At 38.7% G+C, this 17,728-nt stretch overlaps 1 protein-coding gene across 3 annotated transcripts; it reads left to right on the top strand.

Annotated features, from left to right (window-relative positions):
- The first annotated feature begins 6,100 nt into the window (after positions 1 to 6,100).
- On the top strand, positions 6,101 to 11,268 carry zfand2a (zinc finger, AN1-type domain 2A). 3 transcript variants are annotated; one of them, XM_089019405.1, is made up of 10 exons: positions 6,101 to 6,291; positions 6,953 to 7,029; positions 7,104 to 7,198; positions 7,734 to 7,865; positions 8,181 to 8,332; positions 8,414 to 8,533; positions 10,026 to 10,101; positions 10,175 to 10,251; positions 10,692 to 10,814; positions 10,937 to 11,268. In XM_089019405.1, the coding sequence occupies exons 2-9, from the start codon at positions 6,975 to 6,977 to the stop codon at positions 10,801 to 10,803; spliced, it is 819 nt and encodes a 272-aa protein (XP_088875531.1). In that variant the 5' UTR covers positions 6,101 to 6,291; positions 6,953 to 6,974; the 3' UTR covers positions 10,804 to 10,814; positions 10,937 to 11,268. The 3 variants fall into 3 exon arrangements, with proteins under 3 accessions (XP_088875531.1, XP_088875530.1, XP_088875529.1); XM_089019404.1 differs by having other exon boundaries at positions 6,958 to 7,029; positions 10,692 to 10,773; XM_089019403.1 differs by having other exon boundaries at positions 6,102 to 6,291; positions 10,692 to 10,773.
- Positions 11,269 to 17,728: the final 6,460 nt, after the last annotated feature.

Raw genomic sequence — 17,728 nt, forward strand, 5'->3', positions numbered from 1 at the left:
TTCCATCCCGGCGAAGGGAGCAGGCAGGCGGATAGTTGAGAGCAGGAGTCGCCGCTCTTGCACGGAGGGGCTCCAGACACATTTATGTACTTTTTTTTCATTTTGTTACCGAAAATGCTTAGATGATACAAATGCGACATCCAATCACTGATGAAAATACTATTTTGAAAATTTTTACATTTTATATAAAAACGATAACCTGGCTGCCGAAACAAAAGTCATTTTGAAACGCACGACTCGCTACAATGCATCCATGTAAATGAGACCAGATTTTTTTAAATAACAGTGCAAAGACCTTGCTGCAACAATCCAGTTCACACTATTAGTCCCCCCTCCCCAAGCGACGCATTAAGACTGCCAAGTGCGGACGTGTCACACGGTACTTAATCAGAGTTGAAATTTCGAACGGAATCTCCCCTCCACCCCCAAGCCACCCACTCCTCTTCGTCGGTGACCTTTGACACCTGGAGTGGCATGTTGTAATAACCCGAGTCTCTCAACAGATGCCGCGATGATTGTTACCCTATTAGCATGCAAATTGTTTAATTAATATTATTATGAGGGAAGGATATAATCCGCTCCTCACTTGACCCTTTTCCTGCTCGCGGAAACAACGCCCCCCTCATACCACTCCCAGCCCTACATACATTTGAATGAATTGCGAGAAATTGAGCTCTTGTCTTTATATATATATATATATATATATATATATATATATATATATATATATATATATATATATATATATATATATATATATATATATATATATATATATATATATATATATATATATATATATATATAAATGAATAATAACTTTGAGTTGATCTGTAAATTTTAGTGTTGGGTAAAAGCTCTTGGCTGAGTCTCCGAATCAGAAAGCATTTAATACTCCCACAATGTGGAGATTTGCAATCTACAGTAGCAAATTGAAATGAGGGGTTATCTGGAGGGGGGAGGTCAAAGATAAAACAAAGTAATTAATGCACAAAAAATGTCAAGAGACTAAAATGTCCAACTGCAAAAAAAGTTTCATAAAAACAACTGCACGTAGTGCAAAGTATAAAAATACGATAAAAAAATCACATTTTATTTATGAAACTGTTTTGACTCGACATAAGGTGGCTGTGCTATTTACAATGCATGAGTCCAGCTAGGTTTTTAGCTACAATCTCTTTTGCTTTTATGGAAAATGCCCCTTTCCTATGCAGACAGGTTGAAAAAATGTCTGGAGGTTACCTGCATGCATGGTGTTGTTATACATCAACCCATGTTATCACCTTATTAAATATATATTTTTTATATTGAACTAAATCAGTATGATTATGTGCAGAGAGTTTTTTTCTCACTTAAAGACTATTTTAAAAGATAAAATATTCTTTTTCTCCCCATCTCCTTAATGTAGAAATGATGTGGTCGTTAAAGATGGCATATTTGACCGCTTGCCATCCTTTTTTGTATTTCAAGGCTTTTGAGTAAACTTTGCATGACAGATATACCACATGGTACCAAATTGAATGCTGGTTTGTTCTGATGCCTTCAAAATAATAAAATACAATTGTTTTATGAACTCAAAATTTAAAGGCGAAAAAATATAATTGTAAATTGGTGAAAAAAATATTTTTTGTCTAATATGAAAAAAAAATGCTTTTCCATATTTGCTATAAAGAAAGAAGAAATTATGTCCCTTAATAAAACCCTTTTGGATTAATTACTGCAGTGGACATTTGATCATGTTATCAGATAACAGGTTTTCATTATTGGAGGACAAAATACAATCCAATACAATACATATTGATAGGTATAGTGTTTTAACAACAGCAGTAACTGTGAATAGATAAATAAAATAAAGACAAATGGCATATTTCTGCTATCTTATGGCCTCTGTAATATAGTTTGTCAAATATTTCATTTTGACACTCAATTTGCAATTTATTAATCCCAACAATCCTCCATTTTGTACAACTAAAGCAAGGACACAGCTAGCTAGTTAGCGTTTATAAATGAAGGAAAAACGTATGCCCATTTCAAGGTAAGATCCGAGCATTGTCATCAAATGGTGAGTAGTTTTACTTTATTTGAATGTCATTGTGATGATGACCATGTTATATTGGAGTTCAAATGATTTTTGTTTTACTTTATTTACATGTTATTGTGCCGATGGCCCATTTTATATTGCGTTAGTGGGGTACACTGCCACTTCAGGGTTGAGTGAAGCTGGCGCGTCTGGCTGCTCAACCGCAGAAAAAAAACTTCTTATCCTGTGACTGTAGTGTCCTTGAGAGTGTTGAAAGGCACTTGTAAAAAACATTTGTTATTATTATTAATATTATTATGTAGCTGTAACAAGGCGCTTAACATGGACAACTATCAGGAAATGACGTATTGTCACAGAGATGGTGAAAGCACCATGCAGGGAGTAAAACTAGTGAAACAACAATTCAGAAAATTGCTTTGGAGCGAACAACTTGCTTTCTTTGCTTCAGTTTATGTTGATGGTAGTTTTTTGCTCCTCCTTTTGGTGCGTCTTTTACGTACCCGAGCTATATTCAGTATTGCTTATTTAAACTCTTACGCCCACTTTTTTGGTGGTAATTTCAACGTATTTTATCAATCTAAAAACCTGGTTGAAAGTAAATGAAATATAACACACCAGTTCATCCTGCACATATACACAGAAACACGCGCGCACACACACAAACGCACAAACAGCATACAAGTACATAGTATCAAGCCCTTATCGCGATGCCCATCCGCGAGTGCCAACAAAGATGCATCAAATTCATTTTAATTAGGCAGGAAAAATTAATAGGCGGCTGTTTAGGGGAGGGGGTGGGGGGTTTAATTTCTCAATTAACTTCACGCACGTTAATTTTTAACCATCTAAATTAGGTTGCGCATTATTTCATTTGGTGATAATTATAGAATTAAATCTAAATTAATTGTTTTATTTATTTATTTTTTATTTCCTGGACGATTTGAATGAACTAGATGCAATTCCAATTAAAACAGTATAAAAACAGAGATATGTTGGGCGGGGGGTGTTACTTGCCATTTTAAACCACTCCAAATCCTTTGATTCGATTTTGAAGCAATGTAACAACTAAATAAATAAATAACCAAATAAATAAATAAATAAATAATAAAGGAAGTGCCTGGAAATACCCCCTCGACCCCACTCCATGCCCCCCCTCTCGCTCTGATCCTTTCAAATGCTCTGCAGCCACCCCCCCCCCCACTTCACCACCCCTTCTAATCCCACAATTAAAAGTTTCCTCCCATCTAATTATCTGTAATTGTGCCGCTGTCAAAGTAGAATGGAGAAGTGAAAGCGATTGATTTGGACTTTTTAATTCAGTTCGTTTTCTGATTGAAGAGAAAGTAATTCCATTCAAATTACCTCATTCAATCCTGACATCCTAATGCCCTTCAAAATCCCCTCCGTACTCATCTCTCTCTCTCTCTCTCTCTCTCTCTCTCTCTCTCTCTCTCTCTCTCTCTCTCTCTCTCTCTCTCTCTCTCTCTCTCTCTCTCTCTCTCTCTCTCTCTCTACTTCATGTTAAAAATGAAGCTCCCACCGACTCATGCCTCCCCATAATAATAATAATAACCAAACTTCCATTAAAATAATCATTTCATTTCAATTAAAAGTGACTTATCACCTTTGCTAAAAACGTGCTTAATATGCCGAAAATTATGAATGCTTGAAGGAGCCCAAAGTGGGGAGTCTATAATTGTAATCAGCAAATCAGAGGTGCTTGTCATCGACGTGCTTTCCCCCCCCCTTTTTCTTGCAGAGAGGCAGGCAGCTTCGGAAATAGAACTAATTTACTAAACTCCCCGGGGAAATCCGCTCAACAGATTAACATTTTCAAAATATAGTAATGATATAATTTGAGAAATGGTGACGCCAATTTGCAAGGGCCTTTGTGTGGAATCATTTGCATGTTTTTCCATCCTCCCTCCACCCTCCCTTCCTCTTCTCTTCCTCTTGCTTTCTTCAACTGCATTTATACCCTTGTTAATTACAGCACTGGATAAAGAGTGCTCCCTCCTTATTATTATTGTGATTCACCTTTCAGACATCAAAAATAAAGTGAAGCAAACTTTGAAGCCATTTATTTATTATAATCAAAAAATGATTGCGGTCATGGGAGGCCAATTTTTGTCGAAATGGACTCTTGACAAAAATTTAGATCTCACGTTTCAATTTGGGACCAACGGGTGGCACTGTAGGGCCCTGCCTGCAGCTGCACAGGTGTGGGTCATTTTAATCAGTGGCAATTCAAATGACTCCCTGCATGGGCATTGTTTGTTTCACCGGGTCAGGTTTGTTTTGTCTTGCCAAGTTTTCCTCATGGTTTTGTTTTCTACTTTGGACCTTTTTGTTCTGATGACTTTGTTTTTTTGAGATTTTTGGTCCTGCTGACTTTATTTAATACAGTTTGACAAAGGCACTCTGCTCCTCCCTCCTGCCTACTTTTATAAGATCCACCACCATCACCTTGGAAATCGTAACACTCGATTCCATGCAGTACTGTATTGAAATTGATAAAATACATCCTCATTATGATTATTTGCTTTATCGCTACAGTGGAACTTCCTTAAAGGCAAACATGTTCTGGGGAAAGGTCTGCTTCTAAAATAAAAAAGTAACAATATGTCTTTACAACATGAGCGAACTGATTAGAAGTGATTTGAAAATGATTAAATCTAGCCAGGACAGCTCCCCTCTTAACAACAGTTTTTTTCCATATAGTTCCAGACGTTTTATATTTTCACATGAATTCATCTTCGGCCTGCAAACGGAGGCCCCGCATTGAATGGGGACACTCTTGGAAGAGTTAGCATAAAGGTAAACTTAGCTCCATATGCAAGGCCTGAGAGATGTAGTTAGCATGATGAAAACTTGGCTTGGCAAGTTGTCCATTATGTTCTGTCGCTATGCCATCTGCCTCTACACAAAAATATCTCAAACCCAAGAGAATAACGACGGTTAAAATCTGCACCAAATAACAGATGACTGCACAAAATGCAGACCCGCCCCCATACACACACACACACACACACACACACACACACACACACACACACACACACACACACACACACACACACACACACGCACACACACACACACACGCACACACACACGCACACACACACACACACGCGCGCGCGCGCACACGCACGCACACACACACACACACACACACACACACACACACACACACACACACACACACACACACACACACACACACACACACACACACACACACACACACACACACACACACACACACACACACACACACACACACACACACACACTCACACACACGCAGACATTTTGTTTCTTGTATCTAATCTAAGATAACTGTACATTTTTTGTTAATGTCAAAGTGAGACTTGTGTTCTCTAAATATCATCCGGCTGCTGTAAAACTGATGAACCCTCCTTGACCCTGATCATCTGTGACATTTTATCCATTCCTCAATAAACCTTCCCGTATCGATAAGCAGAGCAATGTCGCCCTCTAGTGGTTGTTGGCGGACAGTGGTATCACTACTCAATGAAATTTTGAATACAAAGTACAAAGAGCAGCAAGGAAGATTAAAAATAAACTAATCACGCTAAAAAAAGACATTTATTACTTTAAAATGCGTATGGAATAAATATCAATAAAATAATTATTTAATGTGGCTGGTTAGCACGTCCACCTTACAGCTCTGGTCTTATGTGGAGTTTGCTTTTCCCCTTTATGCGTGACTATATAACAATAAATACATTACAAAAATGGATGAATGTCATTCTGTGTATAATACATGTATTATGAATTGAAAGTCTTATTTGGAAATTAAGATGTATAAATCTAGATAATCATTAAAAGGAGTAAATGACGTTTGTCAACTCGCAAAAGATGAATTATAACGTTAAGCGAACTTGTGATTGAAATGAATTGTAAAAAAAATATGATCGGTGTGTATTTAAAAAAAAGTCCAGTAACACCTGGAATTTTCCAGTCCGTTCCCGACCATTGCGGATGACGACATTGCGAGTCACGCGTGAAGTCACAAATGACGTCATTGTGGGTAGTCAGTGTTTGACACAGCACAAATACCCCCGGTTGAGGCTAGTGAGATGTGTTTATGTTTGTCGTCTCGAGAATTGCAAACATTACACGGTGTTGATCAAACGCGAATAAAAATTGACACTCGGTTTCATTAAGTTTTTCATTTTTTGCTATCGTTGTATGACTGAAAGACCAAAACGAGATTGCAACCGGTGAGTAAAAACATCACGTCTCCAACTATCGAGCTAAAGCTAATTCGCTCTAATTTTAACTAACCGCCTACAAAAATGATCATTGTTTTTTTCAGCAGACGAGACTGGGCAATTCTGGAATATTTTACATTTAACGACGTTACTGATTTATTGGTATGTTTATATCGGAAGTATAGTATAATAATATTGATGTTAGCCACTTGCTAGTTCCTAGCTCTGAAGTGACAGAGAGAAATCAGAACGCTTGCGCCAAATAGTATCGTATTATTAACCCGAATGTGTCAGTGCATAATGACTTTCACCTACATTAGTTATGTAACTAAACCCATCGTTAATCTTTTGAGTTAGCATAGCACAACTAGTGTATGCTCTGGTTGGTGATTTGTAATTCTTAGTTTTCTTCTCGATTCATGATGGAAAACCAAATACGTGATACCCCGGCGTTACCGAGTGAATAGTTCACAGTCTTTCACGTCCTGATGTGATGGTGAACGTACAGATGTGTTTTTTTCTTTGCAAAGTAACGATGACTTGACATAACGGCAGCTAATGCTACTAGCTCGCTAGCAAACACCCGTAGGAATGTGTTTACATCATCACTGTCACCGTTTCTGCTAACATCAAATCATCAATTAAAAGTTACTCCGTTTTCATTCTTTAGTTGAGCCTTCTATTTGAATGCCATGGAGTTTCCAGATTTGGGGGAGCACTGTTCAGAGAAGACCTGCAAGCGTTTAGGTAAGAGAGAAAAGCCAGATCGGGATGTGTCGTAACAGAACATGAAAAATAATAACAATACGTTGTCACGCCAGATTTCCTTCCCATGAAATGTGATGCTTGTCAAGAGATATTTTGCAAGGACCACGTAACTTATGCGCACCACAACTGTACCTCGTCTTACAAAAAGGTAAGTCCCTGATCCACTGATGAAGAGACGCTTTGATCCTCTCCTTTTTCATCTGTTACTGCTTCGTGTGACAAAGAGGCTACAGAAAGTGCTTAAGAATGAATGACTCTCTGTTTGTCATGTTATTTGTTATGTAGTTTTTTTTCTTTTGACTGACAGCGCCGCTAAAGTGGCTGCCTTTCCAGCAGCTCATGTATTTTGTTTTTCTACTTTCAGTCCTTTTATCACTTTGCTGCTGTGAAATTTAAATTTCTCCACTGCGAGACTAATAAAGGCAAATCCAATCCACAGTAGTGCAATTGGATTTTCACTGCAGTCAATTCGGAATTCATATCTATATCCAAGTCCAGTTCAAGTCACACGTTTTTGCATTACATTTAATGGCCACCTGACACAACCCAAACTGCACATATATGACCACATAACTGCTAAAACTTGCATTACACAAACATTAAACAGCGCCAGTTTTATTTTTAAAGATGTATATACTTTTAGGGTATTTTAAATAAGGTGATTCTCCCCACTCCCCCCAAAGGATATTCAGGTCCCTGTGTGCCCACTGTGCAACATTCCAATTCCCATCAAAAGAGGAGAGATGCCCGATATTAAAGTCGGGGAGCACATTGATCGGGATTGCAAATCAGACCCTGCACAGCGGAAAAGAAAGGTTAGTTCAAAAACGTGTTCTCAAATTTTACCCCATATCATGGGGTTTGAAAGTCCCCATAATGGAACCTTTTTTGAATGAATATAAATTAATACTTAAATTAATACTTAGTACAACGAATATAAATTAATGATAATCATTCAGCCGAGAGTTGTACCGAAATGTTTTTGTTAAAAATTATACTGACCTTGAAAAAAATCCATATTAAATCGCAGTATTGAGGGAGAATAGTTCTTGTAACATTTTTATTTTCTCACACTAACTCCTTTAATTTTACCCGTATCTGGTCATAACAGTTCCAATTCTCCATTGCAGATATTCACCAACAAATGTTCCAAAGGAGGCTGCAAGCAGAAAGAAATGATGCGTGTAACATGTGACCAGTGTCATTTAAATTACTGTCTTAAACACCGACACCCACTCGACCACGATTGTAAGACAGATGGCAAACCTCTATCCCAATCCGGGTAGGTACTTGTACAATAATATCCGATTTGAGTAAGAATGCTGAGGATCTATTTTCATGGTGGTGATATATTTTGTCGCAGGCACGCTGCTTTAATGAGGGCTCGGGATTCTTCCTCCTCCTCCTCCGCCTCTTCCTCTTCGGGACACTCTAAATCGGTTTCTAATGGTGGCAGTGTGCCCAGCAGAGGCCACAATAGCAAGTAAGGAAAAAGAAACCATCATAAAATTTGAGGCTACTTTGCCATTGTTTGTTTGGCTCTTTTTACATCAATTGCCATCTGGGAAAAGTACTTGGCCGTCCTAATGCTATCATGATCCACGTTTAAGTACATCATAATGTACAGTGATACGTCAGCTCACGAACTTAATTGGTTACCAGCAAGTGTGTGTAAGGCGAAAAGTCTCCCGAACATTTATTTCCCATACGAAACCATTGAAAATTAGAATAATCCATTCCCAGGTCCCCATAAAACAATTTTTCTACTAAATAAGCCTTAAACTACACAAAATAGACCTTATTCTATGTATAATAAATGTGCTATTGGATTGTAATTAAAGAAATAAACTGTACTGTATAATAAAGTCATTTATTTACCTTTGTGATGGTCGCTGATGTAGTTCCCTCTTGATGATATCCGAGTGAAGTTGCCGTGCTTTCTCGGCGATAACACCTTCACTCACACTGTCCCATGCTAGGTGCTTTTCGTTAATCAAAATCAACAGATTTTTTTCAACCTCTTCTATTGCCTGAAACCGTTGCCTAGACAACACAGAAACACCTATAGCCACACGTCGCAATGGTTGACTTAGCATACTGGTACTGGGACGCTAAGTCACACAAACGAACACCTCGTTTGTGTTTCTCGATCATCTCTTTCTTCTGCTCGACCGTAATTTTCTTTTGTGTCCTCTTCGGCTTGGGGTATGGTCTTTTTTGGTCCCATAAGAGCAAAAGTACTCCACTCGATAACAAACCACGTCTGCACTCAAGGAAAGGGTGAATGGAAAACTCTTTAAATTCATAGAGTTGCTTGTTATATAGCCACAAGGGGACATAAGCCAGCGTCTTCTTGTGCCGGTCCCAAGCCTGGATAAATACAGAGGGTCATGTAAGGAAGAGCATCCAACGTAAAAGCTTGGCCAAAACAAATATGCGAATCAAGCCTCTGAAGATGGAGGACACTGATTCGCTGTGGCGACCCCTTGAAGGGAAAAGCCGAAAGGAAAAGAAGAAGAATAGCAAAATTACTCCACTCGATAACAAACCACGCCTGCACTCAAGGCAAGGGTGTGTAGAAAACTATTCCGCCAGCCACCGTGGCACTGTTCGACCGTGTGGTTTGATGTTCATCCGCCGAAAACTAGTCTGCTAGCCACCGTGGCACTGTGTGGTTTGGTTCGTCCGCCGAAGACTAGTTCGTTAGCCAAGACGATATGCTCGCGAATTTAATGTTCGTGAGGCAAAAGGTTCGTGATGTAAGGCGTTTGTAAGCCGAGGTATAACTGTACTGTCATTGATGGTCAAAAACTAGGAAATGGCTTTATATCTGAAAAGTATCACAAATATTATTCTAAGCCACTGTCATATGCATAATTTGAGCATCAATGCTGTGGTTGAACCACTAGAGGGAGCCACACTGTTTGGAATCACTGCTGGATTTTGACACTGATTTCTTTCCCGTCCCGTTCAAGCACGAGCCGCCCCATGGCGTCCTCACTATCAGCACAGAATGTGGCGCAGCCATCTGCATCCTTCCAGGCGGGCATGGTATGGCAAGCGCGTTGCCTGCGACGTCCATATTAAAACGAGTCACGTGACCGTTTGTCTCCTCTGCTTTCAGTCTGACGAGCAGGCCTTACAAAGAGCTCTCGAGATGTCATTAGCCGAGTCCAGACCACCCACACAGCCCACCCTCAGGTGAGCAGGTTGCTCTATGATATTTTGTCAACATTTTGTTTTTTTTACTTGACTTGCCCTTTCAGCATAATATATAATACATCTGAACTGAATTATTTCAATATTTGCATTTTATTGTTTTCTGTTAATATTCAAATTGACCCACAAACACACATTTGGGAAAACTCAATATTATGTGGGTCCTGCAATTTAGGTGAAAATGACAACAACCCTGGCAATGGAGTGGACACATTATTGCACATTGTCTGGCAGTGAAAAGGCTTTTCAATTATGCACGTATAGCAGATTTTTTTTTTTTAAAAATCTTCTTTTAGCCGAACAACTGGGCTGGTACTAAAAGTGGGAAACTATGTTGTTCAGATATGTATTTATTTGTATTTTATTTTTTACTCAAGTGAACAAATGAATCAGTATATTTTCAGAGTGTGGTTGTGCTTCAGTCCACAGGAGCAGGAGGATCTAGCGCTGGCTCAAGCCCTGGCCGCCAGCGAGGAAGAATACAGGCGCCAGCAGCAGAGACAGGTATCGGCCGGAACAGTTAGCCGACATTAGCATTCTAGCATGTAGGTACATGGCCAATATGGCATCTTTTTTTTCCACGAGGAGAAATGGGAATTTGGAGTTGTTTGGTTAAAAGTCTGATGAAATAAGTTGATTATAAAAAATTATTTTATCTTTCTTTTAGGGTCGAGAATCCAAACAGTCAAATTGCAGTCTTTCTTAATCTTGGACAACTGCTGCCCCTCCCCCTTCCACCTGAGATGTGGTAACGTTCCACAAGAAACCTCACACAATGGATCATCAATATCCACCATTGACGATTGTCTTTATTATTTTTCAATGAAAGGATCAAAGGATCTCACTTACCGCCTTGTAACACTGAAAACTTAAGCACACAGCTCAGCCCAGTCATTTTTTTTACCAATGTGTTGCTCTGTACATAATTTATATACATATATGCTGATCATAAATCTGTTATATTGCCATTTATAAAGAATTAATAAATTATTTCAAACACATGACAATTCGCTTTTGTCTACCCTGCTTCGGCTATTCCAGACATGTACAGCAGATGGCAGTATAGCTTCAAGTCGACTACGTTTAAAGGACACTTTTTTGTTTCCTAACTGACATCAGAAAAACGTTTTATAGCATCTAAAATACCCAAAACACGCAGGATGATATTTTTAGTTAAATGCAAAACACCAATCAAAATGAATTAGTGTCCAAAACTACTTCAAATTGAACCCGGAAGTGGAAGGTCCCGCCCCCTTGTTCGTGATGTCACGCCAAGACGTCTTGCCTTGCTCAAGAATCAAAACAATGGCTTCAGATTCAGAGAAGATGCTTTCTTTTCTCTCATCCAGATATGAATATGATTCAAATAGTTCTGCAGAGGAAAGAATACATGTTTGCAATCGATTAAAGAAGTTCTTCCCAGTAATTTTGAGGCATCAGGACTGATGTGTAGCGTCCCAGAAAATGCAAAAGATGGCGCCGAAGCTCCGTTGGAAATGGGCTGATTTGTCTGCTGGGAATTTGTGTCAACTAGTATCAAATAGTAGTTTTGGTGCAACACACAACGATTCACCATCGCATTATTTATGTGTTTTCCTTCTAATTTCGCCATCAACACGAAGTTTTCAGACCAAATAAAGTACCGCAAAATGCATTGTGTGTCGCTTTCTCAGTCAGGGGCGTTCCCTCCGTGACGTCAGGAATCGTCACCAACTCAAAAACAACACTTCCTGAATATTCAGCACGAGTCTTAAAACGTAAAATATAGCTATATGCCGTGGAATCTTTGTAAAATACGCTCAGTAGAAGTCATTTGAAGACATTTTACAAATTATGGACACAACTTGCCCGGAGGCGTCGGTTGTCCTTTAAATATCAAAAAATGTCCTTAAGCACAAAAAAAAAAAAATACTGTAAAAGTATATCCAAGGTGTAATATATTTTAAGGGATTCAAAAGTAACCTCCAATGATTAACATTCACCATGGAAATGTGGCGACTCTAGAATCTGGATTGAAGTATGTAATTGGATATGTCTACTTACGTATATTGTATATTCGATGGTTGCCGCCATAGTGTGATGGCTGTCCGTGAATTTGTAGTCAGTGTCTGAATTTGTGAGGAGGGGCTTTGGTTCTTCCTCCAGTCATTTGTCCGCAATGTCCCACGAGTGCCCCCGCAATCAAATCTTGAGCTTCATTATTGCATTTCTCAGTTCCGCGGCACGGACATGGTTGCCGACGAATTGAGAGTCAATAAAGCTTTTCCCCCGTGTCCCACCGGTGATCGCCCATCGCTGCTCAATTGTTAATTGCACGACCACCAGCGGTCTTAAGCGCTCTTTCCACTTAATACGTTTGTTGTTTATTCACAATGTCGTCGCAATCAGACTCAACGAAAAACAACTCAACTGAATTTGATTCAAAGTGAATGAAAATCGATGTTTGAACGGGAGGGGGCGCCATTGGAAAACCACCAAGCGACCCTTGTGTGGGTTTTTTCCAGTGGTGGACTGTTAGGACCAGCAAGGCCTTCTCTGCTGGCCTAAAAATATCTGAAGACAGACTGATGTTAATTATATTTTGTCAATGAATTCTTATGAAATGATTCCAAATTGTCTTTCAGCTAACTTTCATTGCTTTTCCCCTGTAGTGCTGCTTCCAGATGTGTGTTTTCGTATTTAAGCATTTAACCAATCACATTTCAGCCAACATTTGTTACCAGGGTCAGAAATTTACCTGGACGCCTTCAATCAGTTCTGCAGCTCCTGGAGCATAAAAATAAATGTCGACGAAACTCTTGTTTTAACTGATCAGATTTTGGGTTGGCGACACTAAGGTCTTCTCACAGGCTTTATTTCCAGGCTTAATGATACCCACTCGTGTATTTGTATGAGATCACACCACATTTTTATATGACTCGCAGTCGCAGCTGGAGCTGCAGTAAAGGTTGTGTCGTCATATATTAGTTAAAGTTTGGATTGATTCAAACGTAACACAATTAAAGGCCTATGTGTGAAATGCACTACTTGCCACTGTTTTTAACCCCCAAAAACGACCATGTGTCATAAGTCTTTTTTTAGACAAAAGAAAAAAAATTAACGACCATGTATAGTGAGGTGTTTTTGGCCAAAAAAAAGACCATGTAGAGTGAGGCGGTTTTAATCCCCCCCCCCCCCCGCAAAAAAAAAACATGTATAGTAAGCTGTTTTTTGGCTGTTTTATAGTTCTGAAAAAAATGACCTTGTACCGGAAGGCAATTTTTGATGGAAAAAAATAACCATGTATAGTAAGGCGTTGTTAGTCCGAAAAAATTGACCATGGACAGTGAGGCCTTTTTAGCCAAAAAAAAACGACTGTGCATAGTAAGGTGTTTTTAGCCTTAAAAAAACGACCATGTACAGTAAGGCATTTTTTAGCCTAAAAATAACAACCATGTATCGTAAAGCGTTTTTAGCCCCCAAAAAATGACCATGTAAAGTAAGGCATTTTAACCGAAAACCCCCCCCCCCGACCATGTATAGTAAGGCGTTTTCAGCCCGAAAAAAAATACCACGTACAGTGAGGCGTTTTTAGCCCGAAAAGTAATGACCATGTATAGTAAGGCATTTTCAGCCTGAAAAAAACGACCACGTACAGTAAGGCGTTTTTAGCTCGGGAAAAAAACAAGCATGTATAGTGAGGCGTTTTTAGCCCAAAAAAAACAACATCTATAGTAAGATGTTTTCTGTTGTGTAATATGGGGATGTAGCTCAGTGCTCGCGTATGTGCTTTGCATGTATGATGTCCTGGGTTCAATCCCTGTCATCTCCACATGGGTGTCTGCAAAAGTTCTTCTTGGTAGACTATTGAAGGCTTTATTCTTGTTCGTAATTTAAAAACACCACCATGTATAATGTGCTTTTAGCCCGAAAAAAAAAAAAAAAAACATGTATATAAAGTATGGCGTTTTTAGCTCCCCCCCCCCCCCCAAAAAAAAATGACCCTCTATCGTAAGGCGTTTTTCGCCTAAAAAACGACCACCTATAGTAAGGTGTTTTCTCATCAGTAAAATGGGGATGTAGCTCAGGGGTAGAGTACATGCTTTGCATGTGTGAGGTCCTGGGTTCAATCCCGGTTATCTCCACTTGGGTGTCCCGCAAGTGTTCTTCTTGGTGGACTATTGAAGGCTTTATTCTGATTCTAAGTTAAAAACACCACCATGTATAATAAGGTGATTTTAGCCCGAAAAAAACGAGCATGTATAGTAAGGTGTTTTTAGCTGAAAAAAAAGACCATGAATAGAGGAAGGCGTTTCAGCCCGGAAAAAAAAACGACCATGTATAGTAAGGCGTTTTTAGACCCCAAAAAACGACCATGTATAGTAAGGTGTTTTTAGACCCCCAAAAAACGACCATGTATAGTAAGGTGTTTTTAGCCGAAAAAAACAACAACCAAGTATAGTAAGGTGTTTTTAGCCGAAAAAAAACAACCAAGTATAGTAAGGTGTTTTTAGCCAACAAAAGCGACCATGTATAGTAAGGCGTTTTTAGCCGAAAAAAAAACGACCATGTATAGTAAGACGTTTTTAGCCGAAAAAAACGACCATGTATAGTAAGGCGTTTTTAGCCGAAAAAAACGACCATGTGTAGTAAGGCGTTTTTAGCCGAAAAAAAACGACCATGTATAGTAAGGCGTTTTTAGCCGAAAAAAACGACCATGTATAGTAAGGCGTTTTTCGCCGAAAAAAACGACCATGTATACTAAGGGGTTTTTAGCCGAACAAAACGACCATGTATACTAAGGCGTTTTTAGCCGAAAAAAACGACCATGTATAGTAAGGCGTTTTTAGCTGGAAAAAAACGACCATGTATACTAAGGCGTTTTTAGCCGAAAAAAAAGCGACCATGTATAGTAAGGCGTTTTTAGCCGAAAAAAACGACCATGTATAGTAAGGCGTTTTTAGCCGAAAAAAACGACCATGTATAGTAAGGCGTTTTTAGCCGAAAAAAAAAACGACCATGTATAGTAAGGCGTTTTTAGCCGAAAAAAACTACCATGTATAGTACGGCGTTTTTAGCCGAAAAAAACGACCATGTATACTAAGGGGTTTTTAGCCGAAAAAAACGACCATGTATACTAAGGCGTTTTTAGCCAAAAAAAACGACAATGTATAGTAAGGCGTTTTTAGCCGAAAAAAACGACCATGTATAGTAAGGCGTTTTTAGCCGAAAAAAACGACCATGTATACTAAGGCGTTTTTAGCCGAAAAAAACGACCATGTATACTAAGGCGTTTTTAGCCGAAAAAAACGACCACGTATAGTAAGGCGTTTTTAGCTGAAAAAAAACGACCATGTATACTAAGGCGTTTTTAGCCGAAAAAAACGACCATGTATAGTAAGGCGTTTTTAGCCGAAAAAAACGACCATGTATAGTAAGGTGTTTTTAGACGAAAAAAACGACCATGTATAGTCAGGCGTTTTTAGCCGAAAAAAAAAACGACCATGTATAGTAAGGCGTTTTTAGCCGAAAAAAACTACCATGTATAGTACGGCGTTTTTAGCCGAAAAAAACTACCATGTATACTAAGGCGTTTTTAGCCGAAAAAAACGACCATGTGTAGTAAGGCGTTTTTAGCCGAAAAAAACGACCATGTATACTAAGGCGTTTTTAGCCGAAAAAAACGACCATGTATAGTAAGGCGTTTTTAGCCGAAAAAAACGACCATGTATAGTAAGGCGTTTTTAGCCGAAAAAAACGACCATGTATACTAAGGCGTTTTTAGCCGAAAAAAACGACCATGTATAGTAAGGCGTTTTTAGCCGAAAAAAACGACCATGTATAGTAAGGCGTTTTTAGCCGAAAAAAACGACCATGTATAGTAAGGTGTTTTTAGACCCCCAAAAAATGACCATGTATGGTAAGGTGTTTTTAGACCCCCAAAAAACGACCATGTATAGTAAGGTGTTTTAGCCTAAAAAACGGCCATGTATAGTAAGGTGTTTTTAGCCGAAAAAAAACAACCAAGTATAGTAAGGTGTTTTTAGCCGAAAAAAAACAACCAAGTATAGTAAGGTGTTTTTAGCAGACAAAAAAACGACCATGTATACTAAGGCGTTTTTAGCCGAAAAAAACGACCATGTATAGTAAGGCGTTTTTAGCTGAAAAAAACGACCATGTATAGTAAGCCGTTTTTAGCCGAAAAAAACGACAATGTATAGTAAGGCGTTTTTAGCACGAAAAAAACGACCATGTATACTAAGGCGTTTTTAGCCGAAAAAAACGACCACGTATAGTAAGGCGTTTTTAGCCGAAAAAAACGACAATGTATAGTAAGGCGTTTTTAGCCGAAAAAAACGACCATGTATACTAAGGTGTTTTTAGCCGAAAAAAACGACCATGTGTAGTAAGGCGTTTTTAGCCGAAAAAAACGACCATATATACTCAGGCGTTTTTAGCCGAAAAAAACGACCATGTATAGTAAGGCGTTTTTAGCCGAAAAAAACGACCATGTATAGTAAGGCGTTTTTAGCCGAAAAAAACGACCATGTATACTAAGGCGTTTTTAGCCGAAAAAAACGACCACGTATAGTAAGGCGTTTTTAGCCGAAAAAAACGACCATGTATAGTAAGGCGTTTTTAGCCGAAAAAAACGACCATGTATAGTAAGGTGTTTTTAGCCGAAAAAAAACGACCATGTATAGTAAGGCGTTTTTAGCCGAAAAAAACGACCATGTATAGTAAGGTGTTTTTAGACCCCCAAAAAACGACCATGTATAGTAAGGTGTTTTAGCCTAAAAAACGACCATGTATAGTAAGGCGTTTTTAGCCGAAAAAAACGACAATGTATAGTAAGGCGTTTTTAGCCGAAAAAAACGACCATGTATACTAAGGCGTTTTTAGCCGAAAAAAACGACCATGTGTAGTAAGGCGTTTTTAGCCGGAAAAAAACGACCATATATACTCAGGCGTTTTTAGCCGAAAAAAACGACCATGTATAGTAAGGTGTTTTTAGCCGAAAAAAAACAACCATGTATAGTAAGGTGTTTTTAGCCGAAAAAAAACAACCAAGTATAGTAAGGTGTTTTTAGCAGACAAAAGCGACCATGTATACTAAGGCGTTTTTAGCCGAAAAAAACGACCATGTATAGTAAGGCGTTTTTAGCTGAAAAAAACCACCATGTATAGTAAGCCGTTTTTAGCCGAAAAAAACGACAATGTATAGTAAGGCGTTTTTAGCCGAAAAAAACGACCATGTATACTAAGGCGTTTTTAGCCGAAAAAAACGACCACGTATAGTAAGGCGTTTTTAGCCGAAAAAAACGACAATGTATAGTAAGGCGTTTTTAGCCGAAAAAAACGACCATGTATACTAAGGCGTTTTTAGCCGAAAAAAACGACCACGTATAGTAAGGCGTTTTTAGCCGAAAAAAACGACCATGTATAGTAAGGCGTCTTTAGCTGAAAAAAACGACCATGT

Source organism: Hippocampus bargibanti, linkage group LG17, assembly GCF_051943395.1.
Source record: "Hippocampus bargibanti isolate YZ-2025 linkage group LG17, ASM5194339v1, whole genome shotgun sequence".
Classification (NCBI taxonomy): domain Eukaryota; kingdom Metazoa; phylum Chordata; class Actinopteri; order Syngnathiformes; family Syngnathidae; genus Hippocampus; species Hippocampus bargibanti.

Bases quoted from the DNA above. Each gene is read 5' to 3' on its own strand.
- zfand2a (XM_089019404.1), top strand. From the start codon at position 6,975: ATGGAGTTTCCAGATTTGGGGGAGCACTGTTCAGAGAAGACCTGCAAG. The intron at 8,534-10,025 runs GTAAGGAAAAAG...GTCCCGTTCAAG, and splicing joins AGCAGAGGCCACAATAGCAA to CACGAGCCGCCCCATGGCGT. The intron at 10,252-10,691 runs GTGAGCAGGTTG...GTTGTGCTTCAG, and splicing joins CCCACACAGCCCACCCTCAG to TCCACAGGAGCAGGAGGATC.